Here is an 18,895-nt window from a genome sequence, read left to right as displayed (position 1 = left end):
CCCTAAATAATCATGAAGCAGATTTGTAAAATATTTTTTTTGCATTACTTTACAGAAACCATACGTGTGTAAGGCTGTAGGTTGCACCAAACGCTACACAGACCCAAGCTCCCTGCGTAAGCACGTTAAGACCGTGCATGGGCCAGAGTTTTACGCAAATAAGAAGCACAAAGGGGAGGGAACCCAGTCTTGTAAACAGGAGAGAAAAGAAGACCCAGACCAGGTAATGGGTTAGGGTTTGACACATGCTGTATGGTCATAGGGTTATAATAATGGATTTGAATTTCTCTGCAGCTGTCCTGTATATTTTAATTCAAGTTGTACTGGATAACATGCTTTCAGTTAAAATGTAACTAATACCACAGTAAAAAAATATTTCAAGATTTTGATTAGTGATTGGTAGTGCTAGCAATTGTCCTTGCGAGATGGGAAATGCATGTGACAACAGAGTATTTCACATATCCTTGTAAAAAGTTAAAACAATAATGAATTTGTTTACTCTCTAGCCAAAGGATGACACAGAGGAGGGACGAGCCCAGGTGGAACAGTGTACGTCAGTAGGCTCCACACAGATAGCCGGCGGGGAGAGGCGCAGCTCACAGGTAGGGCTTACATTTATAGTCACTCATTATCTTCTTAAACTCAGTACTATTTCTGCATCTTCTCAAAACACTGTACTGTCTCTATACTGTCTTGAAACTGTACTGTGTCTGTGTCTTATGGCAGTTTTGAACTGTCTTGATTCCTTACTGTGAATCCTGTCAAAAATCTATAATGTCTTGATGCTTTACTCCCTATCAGGGCTTCTAAAAACTGGCAATTTGCCGGTCTGGACCGATTTTGACCAAGCCAGACCGATTTCAGTTTCAAGAAGTGTAATAAAAATCGGTCCAAAACGACTTAATGTAGTCAGTAAAAGTTGTAGAAATTGTAATACACAAACATTTATGGGCCATTCACACATTCAAAACTACATCCAATAGGTCATAAAAGTGTCTTGGTTACCATGAGACCGATGCAACCAGCTGCTTTTTCCGCTACGCTGATCACTCTCTAGCCTATCTGTGAATTAGCAGACGCTTGCAATCGGTCCAATCACGTGTTTTGGTATTAGCAGAAGACGCAATTAAACAAACCAAGTGTTAATTATCTGCTTGCAGCTATCCTGATTAAGTGTAATAATCGGTACATATTTTCACATGGCAATATGCTATGTCGCCGTCGATCATAACATGATATCCGTTTGTTGATTAAAAAACGGTTAAATTTAAATTGTTATAAAGAACCATTGGTTAAAAATGGCTTTAAAGATAAATGCATGTCATTGTTAATAAGTGAAAGCATTAAAATACCGAATTAATTAACCTAATAATATACAGGATATCAACAGCGATACGCTTGATTAACTACATAGTCTGACAGCTGAGTCCGCCGCTAACGTCATATTTATTCGCAGTTATGAAAAATCGTTGTCGATATCACACTTTAAGCTTGTTGCCCCGATTATAAATCTAGATATATATTATTATTCAAGATTATCAGTTGAATGTTGACCCACTAAAGAAGCATTAAGCAAATAAAACATAATACTGTTTCACTTTTTGTCGTCTGACACCCTCCTGACAGCCACAGTTAATAACAATCGCAGTCTGTCTTGTTAGAAACGCCGCAGAACTCGATGAGAATCTCATTTAAATTAAACTTGTATCATTGACTATCCGAATCGGCTATGTTGGCTCTAGAGCCCTCTTACGAATTGCCACATTGCAGGTCTTCCTCTTTATAAATGAGTGGGGGATTTATTTATTTTTTCGGGGGGGGGGGAGGTTCCATAGTTTTAGAAGTCCTGCTCCCTATATATATATTTTTAAAAACTCTGCACTGTGCAGTTCTATTTTACAATTAAAAAAAGCTTTTGAAATAGTTGATTGATATATTCTTGTTGGATTATTTGACTAAATATGGATTTTAACCTTTTGTTTAACTTGTTTGTAACCATTATTAAACTCAGTATGTATGTGAACCCTTACTATTTGTTAAGATATATGTATGCCCCTCACATTGTGAAAATCAGATAAGCACTAAATATCATCTGCTTCATTGTTTCTCAAAATGAGTTTGGTAGTGTAGCAGCACCTTAGTCCTATGAGCAGCTTGGCAATGAATGTGACAAACAACCTGAAGATGGAGATGGAGGATCATTTGACCTCTATGGACCTTGCTACCATGGTAACTAATATGACGCAATGCCCATTTATCATTTTCATTATTTATCCATAGGATACAGTGGGCTCGGTAATACAGCAGCACCCTAGTCCCCAGAGCAGCCCAGAGGTGAATGTCACAAACAACTTGAAGATGGAAGTTGAGGATCATATGACCTCTGATGACCTTGTAACCATGGTGACAGGAGTGGGTGGGGAGCTGGAGGAGGATGTGGACATACCTGAGCCTGACGAGGCTGATGTGAGTGCAAATGTTTGTTATGATTTTGGTTTCATTTATCTATTTATCTAGGAATCTTTATGAGTTTTTGGATGCCCAGATTAATATTATATTGTCCTTTGTATTTTATCCTTTTCAAAAATGTTTGCTATGTTAATTTTAAAAACTTATTAATTACAACTCAAAAAATAACATCTCAGATTAATTATTTTATAGAAAGTTGAACATGGCCATTATTGAAAAATGTGAAGAAAGTGCAATGTTTGGCAGCAAATCTTATTTTAAACTTTGGTTGCTCTTATCAAGCTCATTAAACAAGTTCTGTTCTTTGCTTCAGGTTCCTGGTTCAGACAACCTTGTTGTTGTCCGCCAGAACCGAGTCAACGTCAGTCGCACCCTCCAGAAACGCCATCTACAGAAAAACCTTGCTCTTCTACCTCCTGTCGGACATAATAGTAAGTCGCTTTAAGCCAAATAATTCATTTGCATATAGAAAGAAATAAATTATGCTGAATTGCTCAAAGAACATGTAATGATTTCAATTTATAACTCGTTATTCCTAAACTTACTCATCATTAATGTACAAGCGTTTGATATCAGTAGCGATCACAAATCTCTTAAATTGTATCATCAGACTTATGGAGGCATATTTTGCATTATTCTTAAATCTATATTTTAAGGTTTCCACTGAACAAATTTTCATGAATGCATTGTTCCACATTCTCATTGTTTTTCTGGCTGTGTTGTAGAAGTACGTAAGGATGGCAGCGGGCCTCTACAGACATCTCTCACTGATCTCAAACCACCGGCGGCTCCCAACCACACCAGCAAACGTATCTCTGATCTCCATGGTAATACATACACATATGTTCTGTATCCAAATAGTCTACAAATATATTTTGCTGCTGTATTATATCCATTCCATGTTGAATTTTTATGCCCCCACAAAGTGGCGGCATATAGGGTTGCCCTTGTCCGTACGTACGTACGTACGTACGTACGTCCCGAAGATTGTTTCCGATCTAATTCTTGAAAACCGTTTGTCCAATCCTCACCAAACTTTAAACACATGTTTGTGACCTTAATATCTTGATCAAGTTCGATAGTCATGGAAATCGCTTTAGTCATTTAGGAGTTACGGCCCTTTTTTGCCAAAAATACTTCAAAAATATATGTTTCCAATCTAATTCTTGAAAAGTATGTGTCCAATCCTCACCAAACTTTACATACATGATTGTGACCATAATATCTTGATCAAGTTCGATAGCCATGGAAATCGCTTTTGTCATTTAGGAGTTACGGCCCTTTATTTGCAAAAAAAGACTTGAAAAATACGTCCCGAAGATTGTTTCCGATCTAATTCTTGAAAACTGTTTGTCCAATCCTCACCAAACTTTAAACACATGTTTGTGACCATAATATCTTGATCAAGTTCGATAGTCATGGAAATCGCTTTAATCATTTAGGAGTTACGGCCCTTTTTTGCCAAAAATACTTCAAAAATCATTATGGCTTATTTTCTGTGACAAAAAACCGAAGTGGGGGCATCCGTGTCCTATGGACACATTTCTAGTTAACAATGCAATTGTTTGAGATTTCATAATGATTTATGTAAAAACAGCCTGTGAGAGGATATATGTATGAATTTATAAGTGATACTTATTACATTAACAAAAATAACGTTGACGTCACTTTCTTTCTAAGATTGTAAATTTATCCATTGATTGTGGCATAATGCCGAAATGTTTAGATATAAAGGTTTTTAAAAAACATAACATGTTTGTGTGGTTTCTTTATATTTAAAAAAAAATATACGAACAAATCCCTTAAAAATCATGTATTTCTTTTTGTGACAAACCTTTCATAGAAAATGCAATGAAAGGACAGGGACAAGCCCAGCAACCAATTACCTGCTATGATCTTATTTCTTTGAACAACTGAATTTTATTGGACAGATTATGTACCAAACAAATAAATGTCCTGTCTACTTTCAGGTGAATCTCACAGTGGCAACTTCCGTTCACGTCGTGATAGCAATACGAGCACGCTCAGCTCCTGCTTCAGCAGTCTACGTTCTGACAACAGCCCCAACCCTTTCGGTAGTCTGGCCTCCAGTAGACGCAGCAGCGAAGTGTCAACCAATCGTCTCAGTATTACCAACTCTCCGTACGAGTATGACATATCTGGGAATCGGCCGTACCACGCACGAGGCTCGTGTAACAGTGACAGTAGTGCTAACATGAGCCACATGGAGGCACAGTTTCAGAAAACCAACCTTGGAAGTCAGTCCAGTATTCCGCAAGTGCAGCCAAACAATTCTATGAACATGTGTTCACCAAGCACAAAGTTTCAACAGGAGCGAATAGCGAGATTCCTTGCTGCGAGGCAAGATATAGGTAGTGCGCGTAATAGCTCAACCAGCACTCCGTCCCGGACACCATTACCACATGAACTGAACAGGGATGCAAGAAGGGCCAGTGACCCGGTAAGGGCCATGGATCAGAACTATAGTGCATCTGCTAAGCAGATACAGAGATTCCATAGCTTAAACATGGGTAAACCTCTGCCAGTTCCCCCTCAGGGTATGAAGTCATTACGACACAAGTCTGGCTCGTTTAATTCATCACGGAGTAGCATAGCCACTGACCCAGATCCTAGTGATTTTGAGCTTTTGGATACTGACAATGAAGCGGGATTAGAGGAGAAAATGCTGGAGGATAGTGAAGATATGATTATTCCCGATGAAATGAGGATGTTTCTCAATGAGCGTTATGGTGAAAATCATTCATTGTACTCTTATGATCCTAATGCATTGACAGAGTCAGAGATTAGTTTCTTACAACATGGTGGCCATATGCATGGTGGAAATGGTGTGAATAATTCTTCTCAGCCTCTTGGTGTTGGATTTAATCAGAATTCTCATGATGGATCTAACAGTGGTAACCAGTTTTCAGGAAATAATTCTATGCAAGGAATGCCTCCTAACTTTTACTGTGGGAATCCTAACATGCCTGGCGCATTAGGAGGCCCAGGTTCCTGTGCTAATCCTGGGATGGATAACCAGGCGCCAAGGATGAACAATGGTGAACCATTAACTATACAACAGCAGTTATCACGGGAAAACACTGCAGCATGGGTGCAGAGACAAAATATTGACAGTTTGCCCCAATCCCCAAGTGTTTTTCCTGCGCTGGGTTCTCCGCGGGAGAATCTGTCCCATCCTCCTGGTGGAAATATGCCACCTCACATGCAAAGAAAAGATGGGGGCATGCCCCACAGAAACTGGATGAATAATAACATGAACACAAACATGCAGATGAATGCCATGTCAAATAATATGAACATGAACAATGGGATGCATCCGATGATGTCAAGTCCTGTACCTTCAAATACCTCTGTACCTCACCCACCCCTTACACCAAAGTCCAACCAGAATGTGCCTCACAACCATCATAAGATTAACCAATCACAAATAAATCAAGCACCCAATATGAGATTGAACAATAATCCTATGGGGGTTAACATGCCCCACCCACCCCCAGTGACAAAAACTGAACGCCGGAGTCCACAGGTTCAAGTTCCACATATAAGTCAATCTCAAATTCCCCCCAGAGCGAAGGCAGCACATAGAAACCAGATGGTGCAGCAACAACAACAGCAGCATCAACAACAACATATGTCTCCTGGGCAACAACAAATACCACAACAACAGCAACAACAGTCGAACCAAAATAATCCTTATAACATGAATATGATGGGTAACTTTCCAAATAAAATGTTCTACGGCTACGGGCCAATGACAATGCAGCAGTACCAGTTTTATCAGCAACAACAACAGCCACAGCAGCAGCATCAACAACAGTTCTTAAACCCCATGGGTAATAACAACATGGGAAACGTTCCATTTAATGGACCTGCCAACAATATGGGATATAATCCAAACTGTCAACAAAGCACAAGGGAGCAGCAGTCTCAGTTTAGTAAGCTTGAGATGTCCCCCGGGTGTAACCAGGTAACCAGCTCCACGGATATCGTACAACGGAGACAAGAGCCTGAGGCGCCACCTATCGAAAACTTTATGGATAACCTAAACTCAATATCTGCGGAGAACTTTATGGATAATATCAATTCTATATCACAGGAAAACATGAATGTATATAATAGTCAGTCAGCTGTGAGTAACAGGTCAAATTCGCAAGCGTCTCGATATAGTGCCGCATTGATGAACACGTCCAATATGGTGGTGAACGATATGAGCTCAACAATGCTGCAACTCGCAGAGGAAAACAAATATTTTAGTAGAAGACATTGATAGGAACTCATTTTCTCATGCATTTTGTTTTTGCTGGTGTTCAAAGCTTTTACCTCAAACAATTTGAGATCTTATTTCTATCCATTTTTCATACTTAAATATACAAGTTCATTCTATCAATATGTGTATCATTTTTTTAATAATCAGTAAAAACAAAAAAATACATTATTTAAATAAAAATAAGAATGAGGAAAAAGGAACTTTATATAAGCAGGAGTTAGATATGAATAAATGGCCTGAAATCCAGATTAATGGGTAAATTTTGAAAATGTGCAAATTTTATGTTGTTAAATATCGTTTTAGCTTGTCTGTTTTTCGATGAAAAAAGTCTTAAGAATTGTCATAGCCTGGGTATTTCAGAAGTCATTGGTGTGCATACTTTAGCTTTGGCCATAACTCAAAAACAATTATAGATATTGGAATGAAGCTTGGTACAAGTGTTGCCAAAGACAATATGCAAATGTCAGTGGTCAAAATAAGTACAAGCCTGCAAGCCCTGCACTTGTAAAATGCTTTCGGGGCTTGCACAATGTCTGGGTTTTATACAGCAGGTCATTCAAAAATGTAATGCCAAGCAGTAATAAACAAACTCAGGCTTGTTCACCAAAAAGACTAATTTCCATGACTGATATGTCCAGCAAAGCCCATAACTCTGGCTTTGATAATAATTTAAGTTATGCTCTTTTTTTTTACTTAAAAAGAAAAGAAAAGATGGGCGTTGGTGTTCATTCCGCGACTCTCTTGTTTTAATATGATATGTTGTTTGCATCATTGAAGGGCTTCTTTCTTGTTAATGGAATGTTCAAGACCGACATACATCAAGGTTTATGTACATGTACGTGGTTAATGTATTGATAATACAATTAAAACTGTTATTTTTGATGATCATTGTTATTTAGGAACTTATTAAAATTTGTAAATAATTCTTGAACTGCATTTACTATTGAAGACTTCAATGTTATATCGGTGTACATATTCATTGCAATTGTGGACTGAGATTTTTACCGGTAATTTCTATTGTGTTCAAGTTTTTATTGTTTGTTAGGCACAGGTTCTAAGTGAATTTAAAGATACTAGTGTGTGTGTTGTTACGAGTTACAACACATTAAGCGTACATTTGATTATGATAGAACCACAGAAGATATACATACCTATTACATGAGATTTTAAACATTATTATCTTGTTAATCAGAACACATGACTTAATAATTTTTGCGCAATGAGGTTTCATGTATTTTTACGTAATTTTCTCCGAAATATAAGATTGATTATGGAAATTTTTAAAATTTGCGGAATAAAAACTGCGTGCAATCTGTAACTTGAATCTCACTGATTTTCATGCCAATAGTTCAGATATTATTTGGGAATTTTGGAATGAAATTCCAAGATTTTCTTTCTTCTTTTTTTGTGTTATGCATGCGATTATGAAGTTTATGAGATTAAACATAAGGAATCTCATGTTATAAAAGTTAAGAATATACTAGTACTGTTTTCTTTTCATTCATGTTTAGGTTGTTTTCTTGAAAATTTCATGATCTTATGAATGTTATTTGTTTTTGTCTTATTTTGTTTGTTTTTTTGTTTTCTGTATAAATTGAGATTTTATCAAATAATCAAACAATTTTAAATACGGTAGATCTTATCAGTACGGTAATGAAACATGTATAGGAGGAGTAATAGGACTTTTCATGAAACATCTTAAGTCAGGTCTTTACCAATACTGACGGCATCTTCTTCATATCTTAGGGCCAATGAGAGTGGTTCACAATTGTTGTCCAAAAAATAATTTCAACTAATATTGTAGTATCTTCAGAATTTCTTAAAAGATTTTTAACGTTTTGATTTGAGAAGATCATTTTTATGTTAAAAAAACTTTTACACTTCTTTTAATCTATCAATTGTTTTTGTAAGAATTGACATTAAGTTTGGAATTGATTATATGTTCTATAAAATCTGTCCCTGAAGCACAATACATGTACTTTTCACATATCATCGAAAATATCAGTGCCTTAATCTTTATAAAAAATTTCCCTAGAAGAGAATAAGTATTTGAAAAGATAAAAGAATGGAATAATGTTTGTTTCTTTAAGAATACAATATGGTAACTCTTGCATACAAAAATAGGTTTAATTGTTTGTTGTTGTTTTTTCTTGTTTTCAAAAATAAATTTTGGAATTAAATTTTGTGAAATTGGGGACAAGTATGTTTTAGCTTTGGGAATCGGGTCAAATTTTGGCTCCAAAAAGTTGGGAAAAAAAACACAGATGAAAGGCTTGAAGACACCTTTGATTAAACTTTCTTGATAAAGATATGGTATAAAACATGTTTATATATAAAAAAATGTGTAAGTAATGTTCTACACGATGTAAACAGATTTATTTCTTAACTCCTCAATGTCAAACCATATAATCCTTTTACATAGATCTGTATTGTGCCTTTTATATGTTAGCAGAAAGTGCTAAACAGTTGAAAAGCAGGTAGTTTTCTGCATCGGAAAGTGCTTTAACTATTGTGATACTCGTGTCTTCCAACTTGGTGCATTTTGTACATTTATGCATTTATACCCCATCACTTGTACATGCAGGATCAACTCAAGTGCCTTTAATACGCTGTTTTTCGTACATGCAAAGTATTTTATATCTGTTTTTAGAATTTACTTTTCGTAACATTAAGAGTTGACCTTTGGTGCATTTTATATATACTTGTGATATGCCTTTGATGAAGATATCACGGTGGGCATTTCATGGAGAATACTAGAAGTGGTTTTAGTACCTAGAAGACTTTTAGCAGTGAAAAGCGCTCCCAGGTCCGAAAATACTTGTAGATCCAAAATTACTCCTAGTTACAAAATTGTTCACAGGTAGGAAATTGCTCCTAGGTGCGAAAGCGCTCCTAGAGATCTTGATGAAACAGCCCCCAGATTATTTGGCATTTACTGTTTACTCAAAGGACATATTGTTTACTGTTTTATTGTAAGCCAAAATACTTTAATGGAGTCATAAGTTCAGACTTATGATCTTCACTTATTTTAGATTATCATTTAAGTGCTGCTTAAATTCTGCCAAGAAGTGAATAAGCATTTGAGGAATCATTTTCCCTGTAAATAAATATTACATTTTGGTTACAACATTACTGTCAGAATAAATAAAAGATAATCATTAAAGCAATGGTTTCAACCAGACCATATAATTTCACAAGGAATATTTGTATTCATTTTGTTTATGTTATTATAGAAATAAATCGAACTGCTCGACTTAGACCGTTCTTGGCAGAGTTTGAGTGGTACTTGGCAGAGTTTGAGTGGTACATTAGAATCCCACCATCACCCGTTCATGTTAGTCTCAATCACCCCGTTATGTCCGTGAATTCTATATTAGTGACCGACTTGGTTCTAAATTGCATTTATATGTATCTGTTGAAACTAGATGTAAAACATAGCAATAAACATTATATACGTTTAAATTGTGATTTTCCTTTTTTTCTCTGGTCTGTTGTTGTTGTTTTTTCTTAAAAAAAATGTTGAGGTATTGTCACAGCCTAAATGACCTTGTGCTGAAATACTTTAACCTCGGCCATTCATTGTTGCCAATGTAGAGTTCATAATAATCGCATGAAACTTGGTACAGTCAAAACCTGTTGGCTCTAATTCTTCGTTGGCTCAAACTGGATGTAAAGGACCTATTTCTTTATACTAAATGTAAGCGTTCCCGCTTGGCTCGATTTTTCAGAGGCTCGAGGTATTTTCGCCGGTCCCTAGGAGTTCGAGCAAACGAAGGTCGACTGTATACACTTAGCCCTCTTGGTGCACAATAAATAGGCTTCTTGATCAACCTGAAATACCAGTCGTAGTCAACACTTCTTAAAAGCAGTTACTGAGAATGTTCAAGAGTTACTTTTAAGCTTTAAACATGTTGCCTCATAAAACAGATTTGAATTGCATCTACGGTAGAGGTATTTGCATTCTGATTTAACCTTTAGACACATAGCGAATTTCACAGATTAAAAACTTCAAAGTACCAGTCTTTCCCTTACTCACCCAAGTAGAATCCCATCCTGTTTATATTTAAATTATTTATTTCAAGTACATGTGTAGGAAACTGTAAATAACTTTTTTTAATTAGATATTCTTAAAATAAACAAATAGTTGATGAATCAAATCTAATGGGTATACTGGAGAGTTTCTTTTCGGAAGACAACTTTTTGATGAAATAACACCGTTTGCATGATATGGGATCGTGTATATGCAAAGAGCAGTAAATAATTATACAACATGACACGTCAACCTGCACTCTCCATTTCCTACTCTCCTTTGTTCCATCCTTACCCTCTCCACCATCGGTGCAGCAGCATACAGTTGCTATGTTCATGACTGAAGAGAACAAGATTGCACGTGCCCAATGCATCCACGCTTTGCGTCAACAAAAGCAGATCAGTTTGTTATAATGACAAACATTAATATAAAGTATGGACTCTCTCATGTCGCCTGCATAGCATGGCAGACACACGGATCATGTTATCCTGTCCCCACCCGCGTCATCGTCCACGGCGTCACACGTTTATGTCCGCTCCTTAACGTAACGTTTACACAAGTTTTTTATGTTTGGTAACTCCATACAATTTTGGTAACATTTGAAAGATATATTTGCTCGATGATTACTAATACAGATTGCATGTAAAATAATTGGCTGAAAGTCCAGCAGGCTTAACATTACTACATCGGATGTAAATGGCATAGTTTGCAACCTTTGAAGACCCAAAACATTATTATTAAATTGTCGGAGTATGTTTGACATTATTTTGTTCTGCACACAAAATCAGTTCAAAGGATACCAAAATAATATGCACTAGATGATCCCCCTAAAATTGTCCAAGCTTACCTTTTAAAGTAATAAAATACGCAAACATTCAACCATTCAAAATTTACAAAATTGTGAGTCGGATTTCTTACGCATTCGTTATCTTATCCTTATCAAACTTCGCTTCAGTGTTTGCTGGCGTCGAATCTTGACTGCGTTCGATCACGGCCGCCAGATCTCGCTATTAACCCCATAGTTGTTGTCCTTAGGGTCACTGAGTATAAAGCATTCAACGCATATTTTGTTTGAAACCCTCCTCATAACGCTCAGCCTCTGCTATAGTTTTGAATAAACAACTTCATAAGAATGCAACTGTATTACTTAAACTGACCATCGTATATGGAGCCCAAAAGTGAACAAATGGTAATGATACACTACCAAGCAGTTTGTCTCTCCGTTAAGTGTTTATACGAGATTCTACGACGCAAAATGGATGCGTTGATTATTGTAACATGTGGCCATTGAATAGGTATTTACATAACAAGGAAATTGCATATAAAGAATTATTTGCGGAATTGTGGTCTTGTATTTCAAACTTAAAATCCATCGTTGTAAACGTGAATACGTAGAAATCTGGCTTACTGACACGAAATAAGTTCGGTGACATAGGATGTAATGTTCTCTTTTTTATACCCCCATGTTTTTTCAATTAACGTATGACAGTGCAATTATGTCTACAGCACTGACACACTGCACCCCGACAGTTTAAAGTCCATCTCAGAAGACGATGTGAAGGTGGGGGAACCGTGCCTACCGGACCCATGGGATGACAATCAAGTCACTTGCCACTAGACTACTGATCCGTCACAGCACTGTTATAAAGTAAAGTATTGCTTCGAAACTTGACCACATCCTAATATTTGTCCTTTTGTAAACAAAAGGTACTTTATATACTCAATTTACAAAGCTGTCACCTTCAACATAATGTATCCGTTATATTAGCGACTTGCTTATATCAGATACATGTGTATATCATTCGTAGTCCTTTTTACATGTACATGTACTTTCAAGCCTAGCACATTTTGTTATTCAATGCTTATCCACTATCAGAAAATAGCTCATCGAATTCGTGTTTATTGTTTATTTAATTAGATTATTGTATCTGAAATAAATCCTGTTTCCCGGTTTATTGGCACTCCGCCCCTTCTTCCCGTAGCAAATGTGGTCTGTTCCTGGAAAAGGGATGATAAAAGAAACAATTCTGATACCAGCACATACATTGTATGAGATGAACACTTAAGAACAGCTTACTTTGTTGTTACAATGCCTATTTTACCGAGTAGTCCATGTTTTGCATCAGAGGCCAAAATTTCCAAAGGGCAGTACCCCCACCCTAATACTTTAATCCAAAGAAATGTCTATTCTGAGGGAGAGATGCAAGTCAAAAGGTTACGCCCCTAAGTTACACCCCCTCTAACGTCAAATCCTTGTCCCGCCCTTGTTCGTTAACAAGGTACATAACTAAATTGGAAGCAAGTGTTATGTTTTATTGACCCAATCGTTTTGAAAATGAACAAAAAATAATGTCTGGTTTTTAACTTCAAAAGAAATGCACGTGCTTTCATCGCTGTTTTTATGAAAACAGGTCCTGAGATACCCACAAGCAGGGCCACAGAAGACACAGACAATAGCAAGTTCATTTCTCAAAGAGAAAGAAACATGCCTGAAAAAATCTGTTCGTTGACCAATTCATTAGTAAAGCCTTCTTTTACTGTAGCTAATCCCTTCAATTATTACGAACACAAAGATTGCAACCCGCACTTAAATTGCCTCCAAACACTGATATTATTACATACTTGCATGTAAGTACATACCCTTTTGTGTTGCTGGCGAAGCTAAACAAAAAAACGCCATATGTCTGCCGACAGCAATTTACCCTATTCACCAGATATAACCATAGACACCCTCAGCCAATTGTATAAACGTGGATAACTCCTAACCAGCGGTTATCTTTTGGTTATCTCCCTGGTTTGGTCAAGTTATCCGAAAACCGATTGTATAAAAATTAAGTTATCCTAACCAGCGCGTGATTCGGCTAACTTTTGGACAAAATTTAACCGACCATGTTGATCAGTGCATTGTGGGTATTTTTAGGAAGTTTTGGTTAGGTTAAAGTTGTCCAAGTTGGTTAACTTAGCCGCCGCATTTTCTGCCTTTATACAAACGGATAAACGGTTTGGATAAAATGGCCAACTTGGTTAAAGTTAACTGCAGCCAATTGTATAAACGTGGATAAGTCCTAACCAGCGGTTATCTTTTGGTTATCTCCCTGGTTTGGTCAAGTTATCCGTAAACCGATTGTATAAAAAATAAGTTATCCTAACCAGCGCGTGATTCGGCTAACTTTTGGACAATATTTAACCGACCACTGGGAGTATGGTTAACTGACTTATCCAAAACAAAGATGGCGGACCAGACATAAACAAGCTCGATTCCAAACTTAATTCAACGATTTTACAGACACATGGACTCTGCCTAAATAAAAAACAAATGGTATAACATCGATATCCATGACAGTGATGAATTTAGAGGTAAGAAAAAAACAATTTCTTATTTGTGACCCAATTTATGCATAAAACTTATCCAAGGAATCTTGAAACAAAAACAGTGACAACAAGCTGCATTTTGAGAACGATATTTACCTTGTTATTGTGTGCATATTATTCCATAATCTTACACTAGTCACGACTCTGGGTCGAGACCAACAATTGCTTGCAGGTCTCGCCCTTACTGTGTATAGATACACCCTCGCTTTAAACATATTTTGTTTCATTTCCACATATTTACAATCAAACTAAACCGCGTGTAAACATTGAGAAGTTGACAGCTATGACGTCATTTTCAAGGAATCTTACCCATTCTAAAGTCTATTTCTCCAACTTTCTTTCAATACACCCTGGTTGAGGCACACAGGAGGATAATTGCTACTGTTCAGTAGTATGTAATTATATTATTGGTTTATACTAATTTATTTTAGCTCGATTGAGACGAAAGCTGATAGCTTATAAGATCACTCTCGAGTCCGTTTCCTGGGCAGAAACCAGTACTGTGTCCTTTTTGAGAGGCCATGAGAAAGTACCCCTAGTGGGGATCGAACCCACAACCTCTTGGATGAGAGGCGGACACCTGTACCACTAGACCACTCTCACCACACATAAAGAAGTGTGTGTGCGTGTGTGTGTGGGTGCGTGCGTGCGTGCGTGCTTGCGTGCGTGATATAAATGACTAAATGTAAGCTATTTGTGATTTGAGACCTAACTGTATCCTGCAAATAACATGTTATAGATAAAAAGACAGATACATTATCTATCTCTTATTGCAGGCGCGTAGCTGCCTTTACGCCAAGACGCCCGGGCGTGCACATTATTTTCACGAGTTTACTTTTATTGAATAAATAAAAGTATTTTTTTTTTTAATAATTTAAACGAAAAAAGTGTGTAATACTTAAAGTAAAACGGCACATCAGGTCAATTACACGCCACTCTGGGTGACCCGGTCGATAACTGTGTCATACTATGCGGTCATAACCTTGACGTCACAACTAGTGATGTCATCCACTACATATGAAAGTGACGTCAATATATTTTTAATATTTTATTAATTCATGGCGGTCGTCCTCGGGCTGTTGTAAAAAATGAAAAAAACAAAACCTATGACACTGGACAAAATGTTCAAGCGGATGTTTGAAACCGCGACAGCGACTGCGTGCCCAGAAGCAACCGGCACGGCACCTTCGGAGCATGCAAACAGCATGGACCTAGATCTATCTGCCACAGAATCTGACAGCACCAAACCTGGACAGGCTCAGCCAGTTAAGTCTACCCACAGTGGTCCTTCATATCCTGATATAGCTACTGCGGCAAGTGGAGAACTTGAAGCAAAGTGGAAATGGTCGATATTGAAAGACACATGGACTGACTGCCATATGTTCAACTTTCCCTCAAGGTAGGTTGTGTTGTCTTTTGAATGCAAAAAAATACAATTAAGTGACACGCAGATTTAAAAATCCCCAACTCAAGTAAAAATTTAAAATGCAAATTTCCAGTTTATTTTCAATTATACTTCATTGCAACATGGCATGCTTGTGTAAAACGTTGTTTAACATTTGAGCATACACAATTTCATTGAAGTGTTGTGGGTAAAAACCGAGAAATCTGCCTTTGAATTTATCACTCTAATTTGAGATTTTCCTAAGAAGCTTTATGAATACGCCCCCAGTCTGACAGACCTTTAAATCTCGATCACGTCGTCGATATTAGTTAAGTATGTAACATATATGTTTAGTCATGCTTTTTACCCTTAGCCGGGCGGCTACGAAAATTGTCGTCTGCTAAAAATATCGTCTACTTCAATTTTAAATATCGTCCGATTTTCTTCAAATTTGGTATACCCTTTTTCTAGTATTAAAAAAAACTTGGATCCAGATGAGATACTCGGCGTCTGGTCTGGATTCAAGCTGTTTGAGTAAGCATGAATAGTCGCGAATAGCAGGTACAGGGTTAGGTAAACAAAATAGTGTAGACCCTAGTTGCATTATATTTTAAACATTTATAGGTTATGGTAGTTGCATCAAAAAAGAGCTTTGGTAAATTTATAATACAATTTACCGGACACTTCTTGGTGAAAACTGTTCCTTGATAGAAGTCAGAACCAGGTCAACTAATACATCTTTTGTTTTCTCTTTTGTAGAAGCATCCATGGGAAAATGAGAAAGCTGTCATCAAGCTGGTTGACAGACCACCCCTGGCTCAGATACTCGATTTCTACAGATGCCTTATTCTGCGCCCCCTGTTTCGTATTTGGACGGAAAGATGCGAAGGAGAAAACTTTCATCAGTACACCAGTGAAGGATTGGTCCAACCTAGCCAAGTACGTCAAGAGGCACGAATTAGCAGAGTCAAACCATCACAATGTTACAGCTATGGCGGAACATTTTCTTGATATACAATCAGGTAAGATGGAACCCATCACAAGTTCTGTATCGGACAGTCACAGACGCCTAGTGGAGCAGAACCGCCATATTCTCAGGAAAATTATAGAAGTAATCGTCCTTTGTGGTAAGCAAAATATCGCTATCAGAGGTAATACAGAAGAACGAAGCAATTTTTTAGCCATACTGCATTCAAAGGCAGCAGATGACCCTATCCTAGCACAGCATCTAAATGTTCCAGAAAATCGTAGGGCAACATACACATCGCCCGACATACAGAATGAACTGATCTGTTTGTGTGCTGAGCAGATACAGATCGAAATTGTGCAGGCATGCAATGATGCAGTCTGTTTCGCTCTTATAGCCGATGAGTCGACCGACAAGTCAACAAAAGAACAGGTGTCCGTGTGTCTGCGATTTGTCCAACGTGGAAGCGGTTCCCAGCAATTTAGAGTCCGTGAAGATTTTCTTGGATTTGTTCAAGCAAGTAGAACAACTGGCGAGGTACTTGCAGAACTACTCTTGACCTCTCTTGAAAATCATGGAATCGAAGTAGATAAGATGCGGTCTCAGGCTTATGATGGTGCCGCAAATATGTCTGGAAAGCACAGGGGCGTACAGGCACGAATTCGTCAACGGGTGCCGTCTGCGCTGTATGTACACTGTAGAGCCCACTGCCTCAACCTAGCAGTTATGCATAGCAGCAAGGACCCATGCATAAGGTCAGTGATGACAACTGTGCAAGAGGTAGGGTTTGCATTTGATTATTCGGCCAAAAGACTAAACTTCTTTGTTGATGAACTTGCTGCTGACCAAGACGCACAGGAAAAGCTGAAGAAACGCACCAAACTGAGAACTCTGTGTGAAACTAGGTGGACTAGCCGAGCCGATGCCCTCTCAACGTTCAAGTCAGCATACAGCGTTGTTGTTCATGCCCTTGAACAGCTACAGGAGGATGGCGATGACAAGGCAGGCCAACACTTGGCGTCGATCATGAAGTTTGACTTCATAATCGGACTGGTCGTTGCTGAGCACGTTATGCAAAGTACAGTTCCGTTGTCTTATCTTCTTCAGGCAGTCGACTGCGATTTGCTTGAGGCAACGCGAGAAAGTCAAACCCTCATCCGCCAGTTTCAAAACGAAAGGGCAGACCCTAATGTCTGGGAAGCATTGTTTCAGAGCGCTAAAGATATTGCAGCAGAATTTGAGATTGAACCTTCAATGCCCCGTCTTGCTCAACGCCAACGAAACCGGGCAAACCCACCGGCCAATGATCCACAACAGTATTGGCAGCGAGCTCTCTACTTCCCTTTCTTGGACCATTTGTGTCAAGAACTTAGCGACAGATTGATTGTGGCCGAGGAAAGATTCCGTGCACAGTACTTGATTCCATCCAAGTTGAACCTTTGCACAGACGGAATGGTGGATCTCATTTTTGCGGGGTATTCGGTGGACCTACCTCAGGGAAACCAGTCATTCCATAACGAGGTTAGGCGGTGGAAGGCTAGATGGCAATTGATGGATGAAAATGACAAACCAAGCACATTGGGTGAAACTGTAGCATCAACCAATCCGGATCTTTACAAGGGAGTTTATACAGTACTCACCATTCTTCTGACCATGCCGGCATCATCTGCTACTGCTGAACGGAGCTTTAGCGTTATGCGCAGGGTGAAAACCTACCTGAGGTCGACGATGCGGACAGAGCGCATGACAGTACTTGCCCTGATGCACGTATATCGGGATGTTAACATTGACATTGACCAGGTAGTGTCTAAATTCGCTGGAAGCAAAAGCCGAAGGCTTGACTTTGTTTAATGAATGTGTTCACAAATAAATAAATCAGATGTGAAAAGAGAAATTTGTTTCAGTATTTTAAGGCAATAATACGTTTCCAAAATGCGTCAGATGTCACCATTTACATTCAACAGTTTCAAAAAATTCCGGGGGGGCATGCCCCCAGACCCCCCTAGCACTTCGGCGGCTTCGCCGCCTCAATGGGCGTCCACATTGATTTTGATCCAGCTACGCGCCTGTATTGTATATAATAAATGTATGTTTCAGTTGAGTGGTTTTACCATCCAAAGTCAGAAGAACCAGTGTTGATAAGTTCTACACATATATGTCTGCTACAGCAGGGAATGGAACCAACACCAGATCTAATACTTCACGAGCAGTAAGGATATACATAGCATTATCAGGTTAGATTGTTAACAAAACTATATTGTGAAATTGAAAACATATTTCAGTAAATATAGCAGTATACTCAGTACAGTCATTTGAATAAAAGAAAATACATTTATATTTATATATAATAATTGGCTTCTTCATAATTCAACCTTCATTGATAAC

At 38.0% G+C, this 18,895-nt stretch overlaps 2 protein-coding genes across 4 annotated transcripts in view; both read left to right on the top strand.

Annotated features, from left to right (window-relative positions):
* LOC128234179 (zinc finger protein GLI4-like) overlaps positions 1–10,219 on the top strand; it is an 83,294-nt gene extending 73,075 nt beyond the window's left edge. For all 3 annotated transcript variants that reach the window (XM_052948237.1, XM_052948236.1, XM_052948238.1), the window contains 6 exons: positions 56–223; positions 507–602; positions 2,281–2,466; positions 2,783–2,900; positions 3,195–3,296; positions 4,440–10,219. In XM_052948237.1, coding sequence (XP_052804197.1) covers positions 56–223; positions 507–602; positions 2,281–2,466; positions 2,783–2,900; positions 3,195–3,296; positions 4,440–6,757 — 2,988 coding nt within the window. In that variant the 3' untranslated portion in view covers positions 6,758–10,219. The remainder of the gene's footprint in view (positions 1–55; positions 224–506; positions 603–2,280; positions 2,467–2,782; positions 2,901–3,194; positions 3,297–4,439) is intronic.
* Positions 10,220–15,280: 5,061 nt separating this feature from the next.
* On the top strand, positions 15,281–18,361 carry LOC128235751 (zinc finger MYM-type protein 1-like). The gene is made up of 2 exons (XM_052950550.1): positions 15,281–15,558; positions 16,303–18,361. The coding sequence occupies exons 1-2, from the start codon at positions 15,281–15,283 to the stop codon at positions 18,359–18,361; spliced, it is 2,337 nt and encodes a 778-aa protein (XP_052806510.1).
* The last annotated feature ends 534 nt before the right edge of the window (positions 18,362–18,895 follow it).

The sequence above is a fragment of the Mya arenaria genome, chromosome 5, assembly GCF_026914265.1.
Source record: "Mya arenaria isolate MELC-2E11 chromosome 5, ASM2691426v1".
In the NCBI taxonomy this organism is placed as follows: domain Eukaryota; kingdom Metazoa; phylum Mollusca; class Bivalvia; order Myida; family Myidae; genus Mya; species Mya arenaria.
This window is presented reverse-complemented; position numbering and strand designations above follow the sequence as displayed.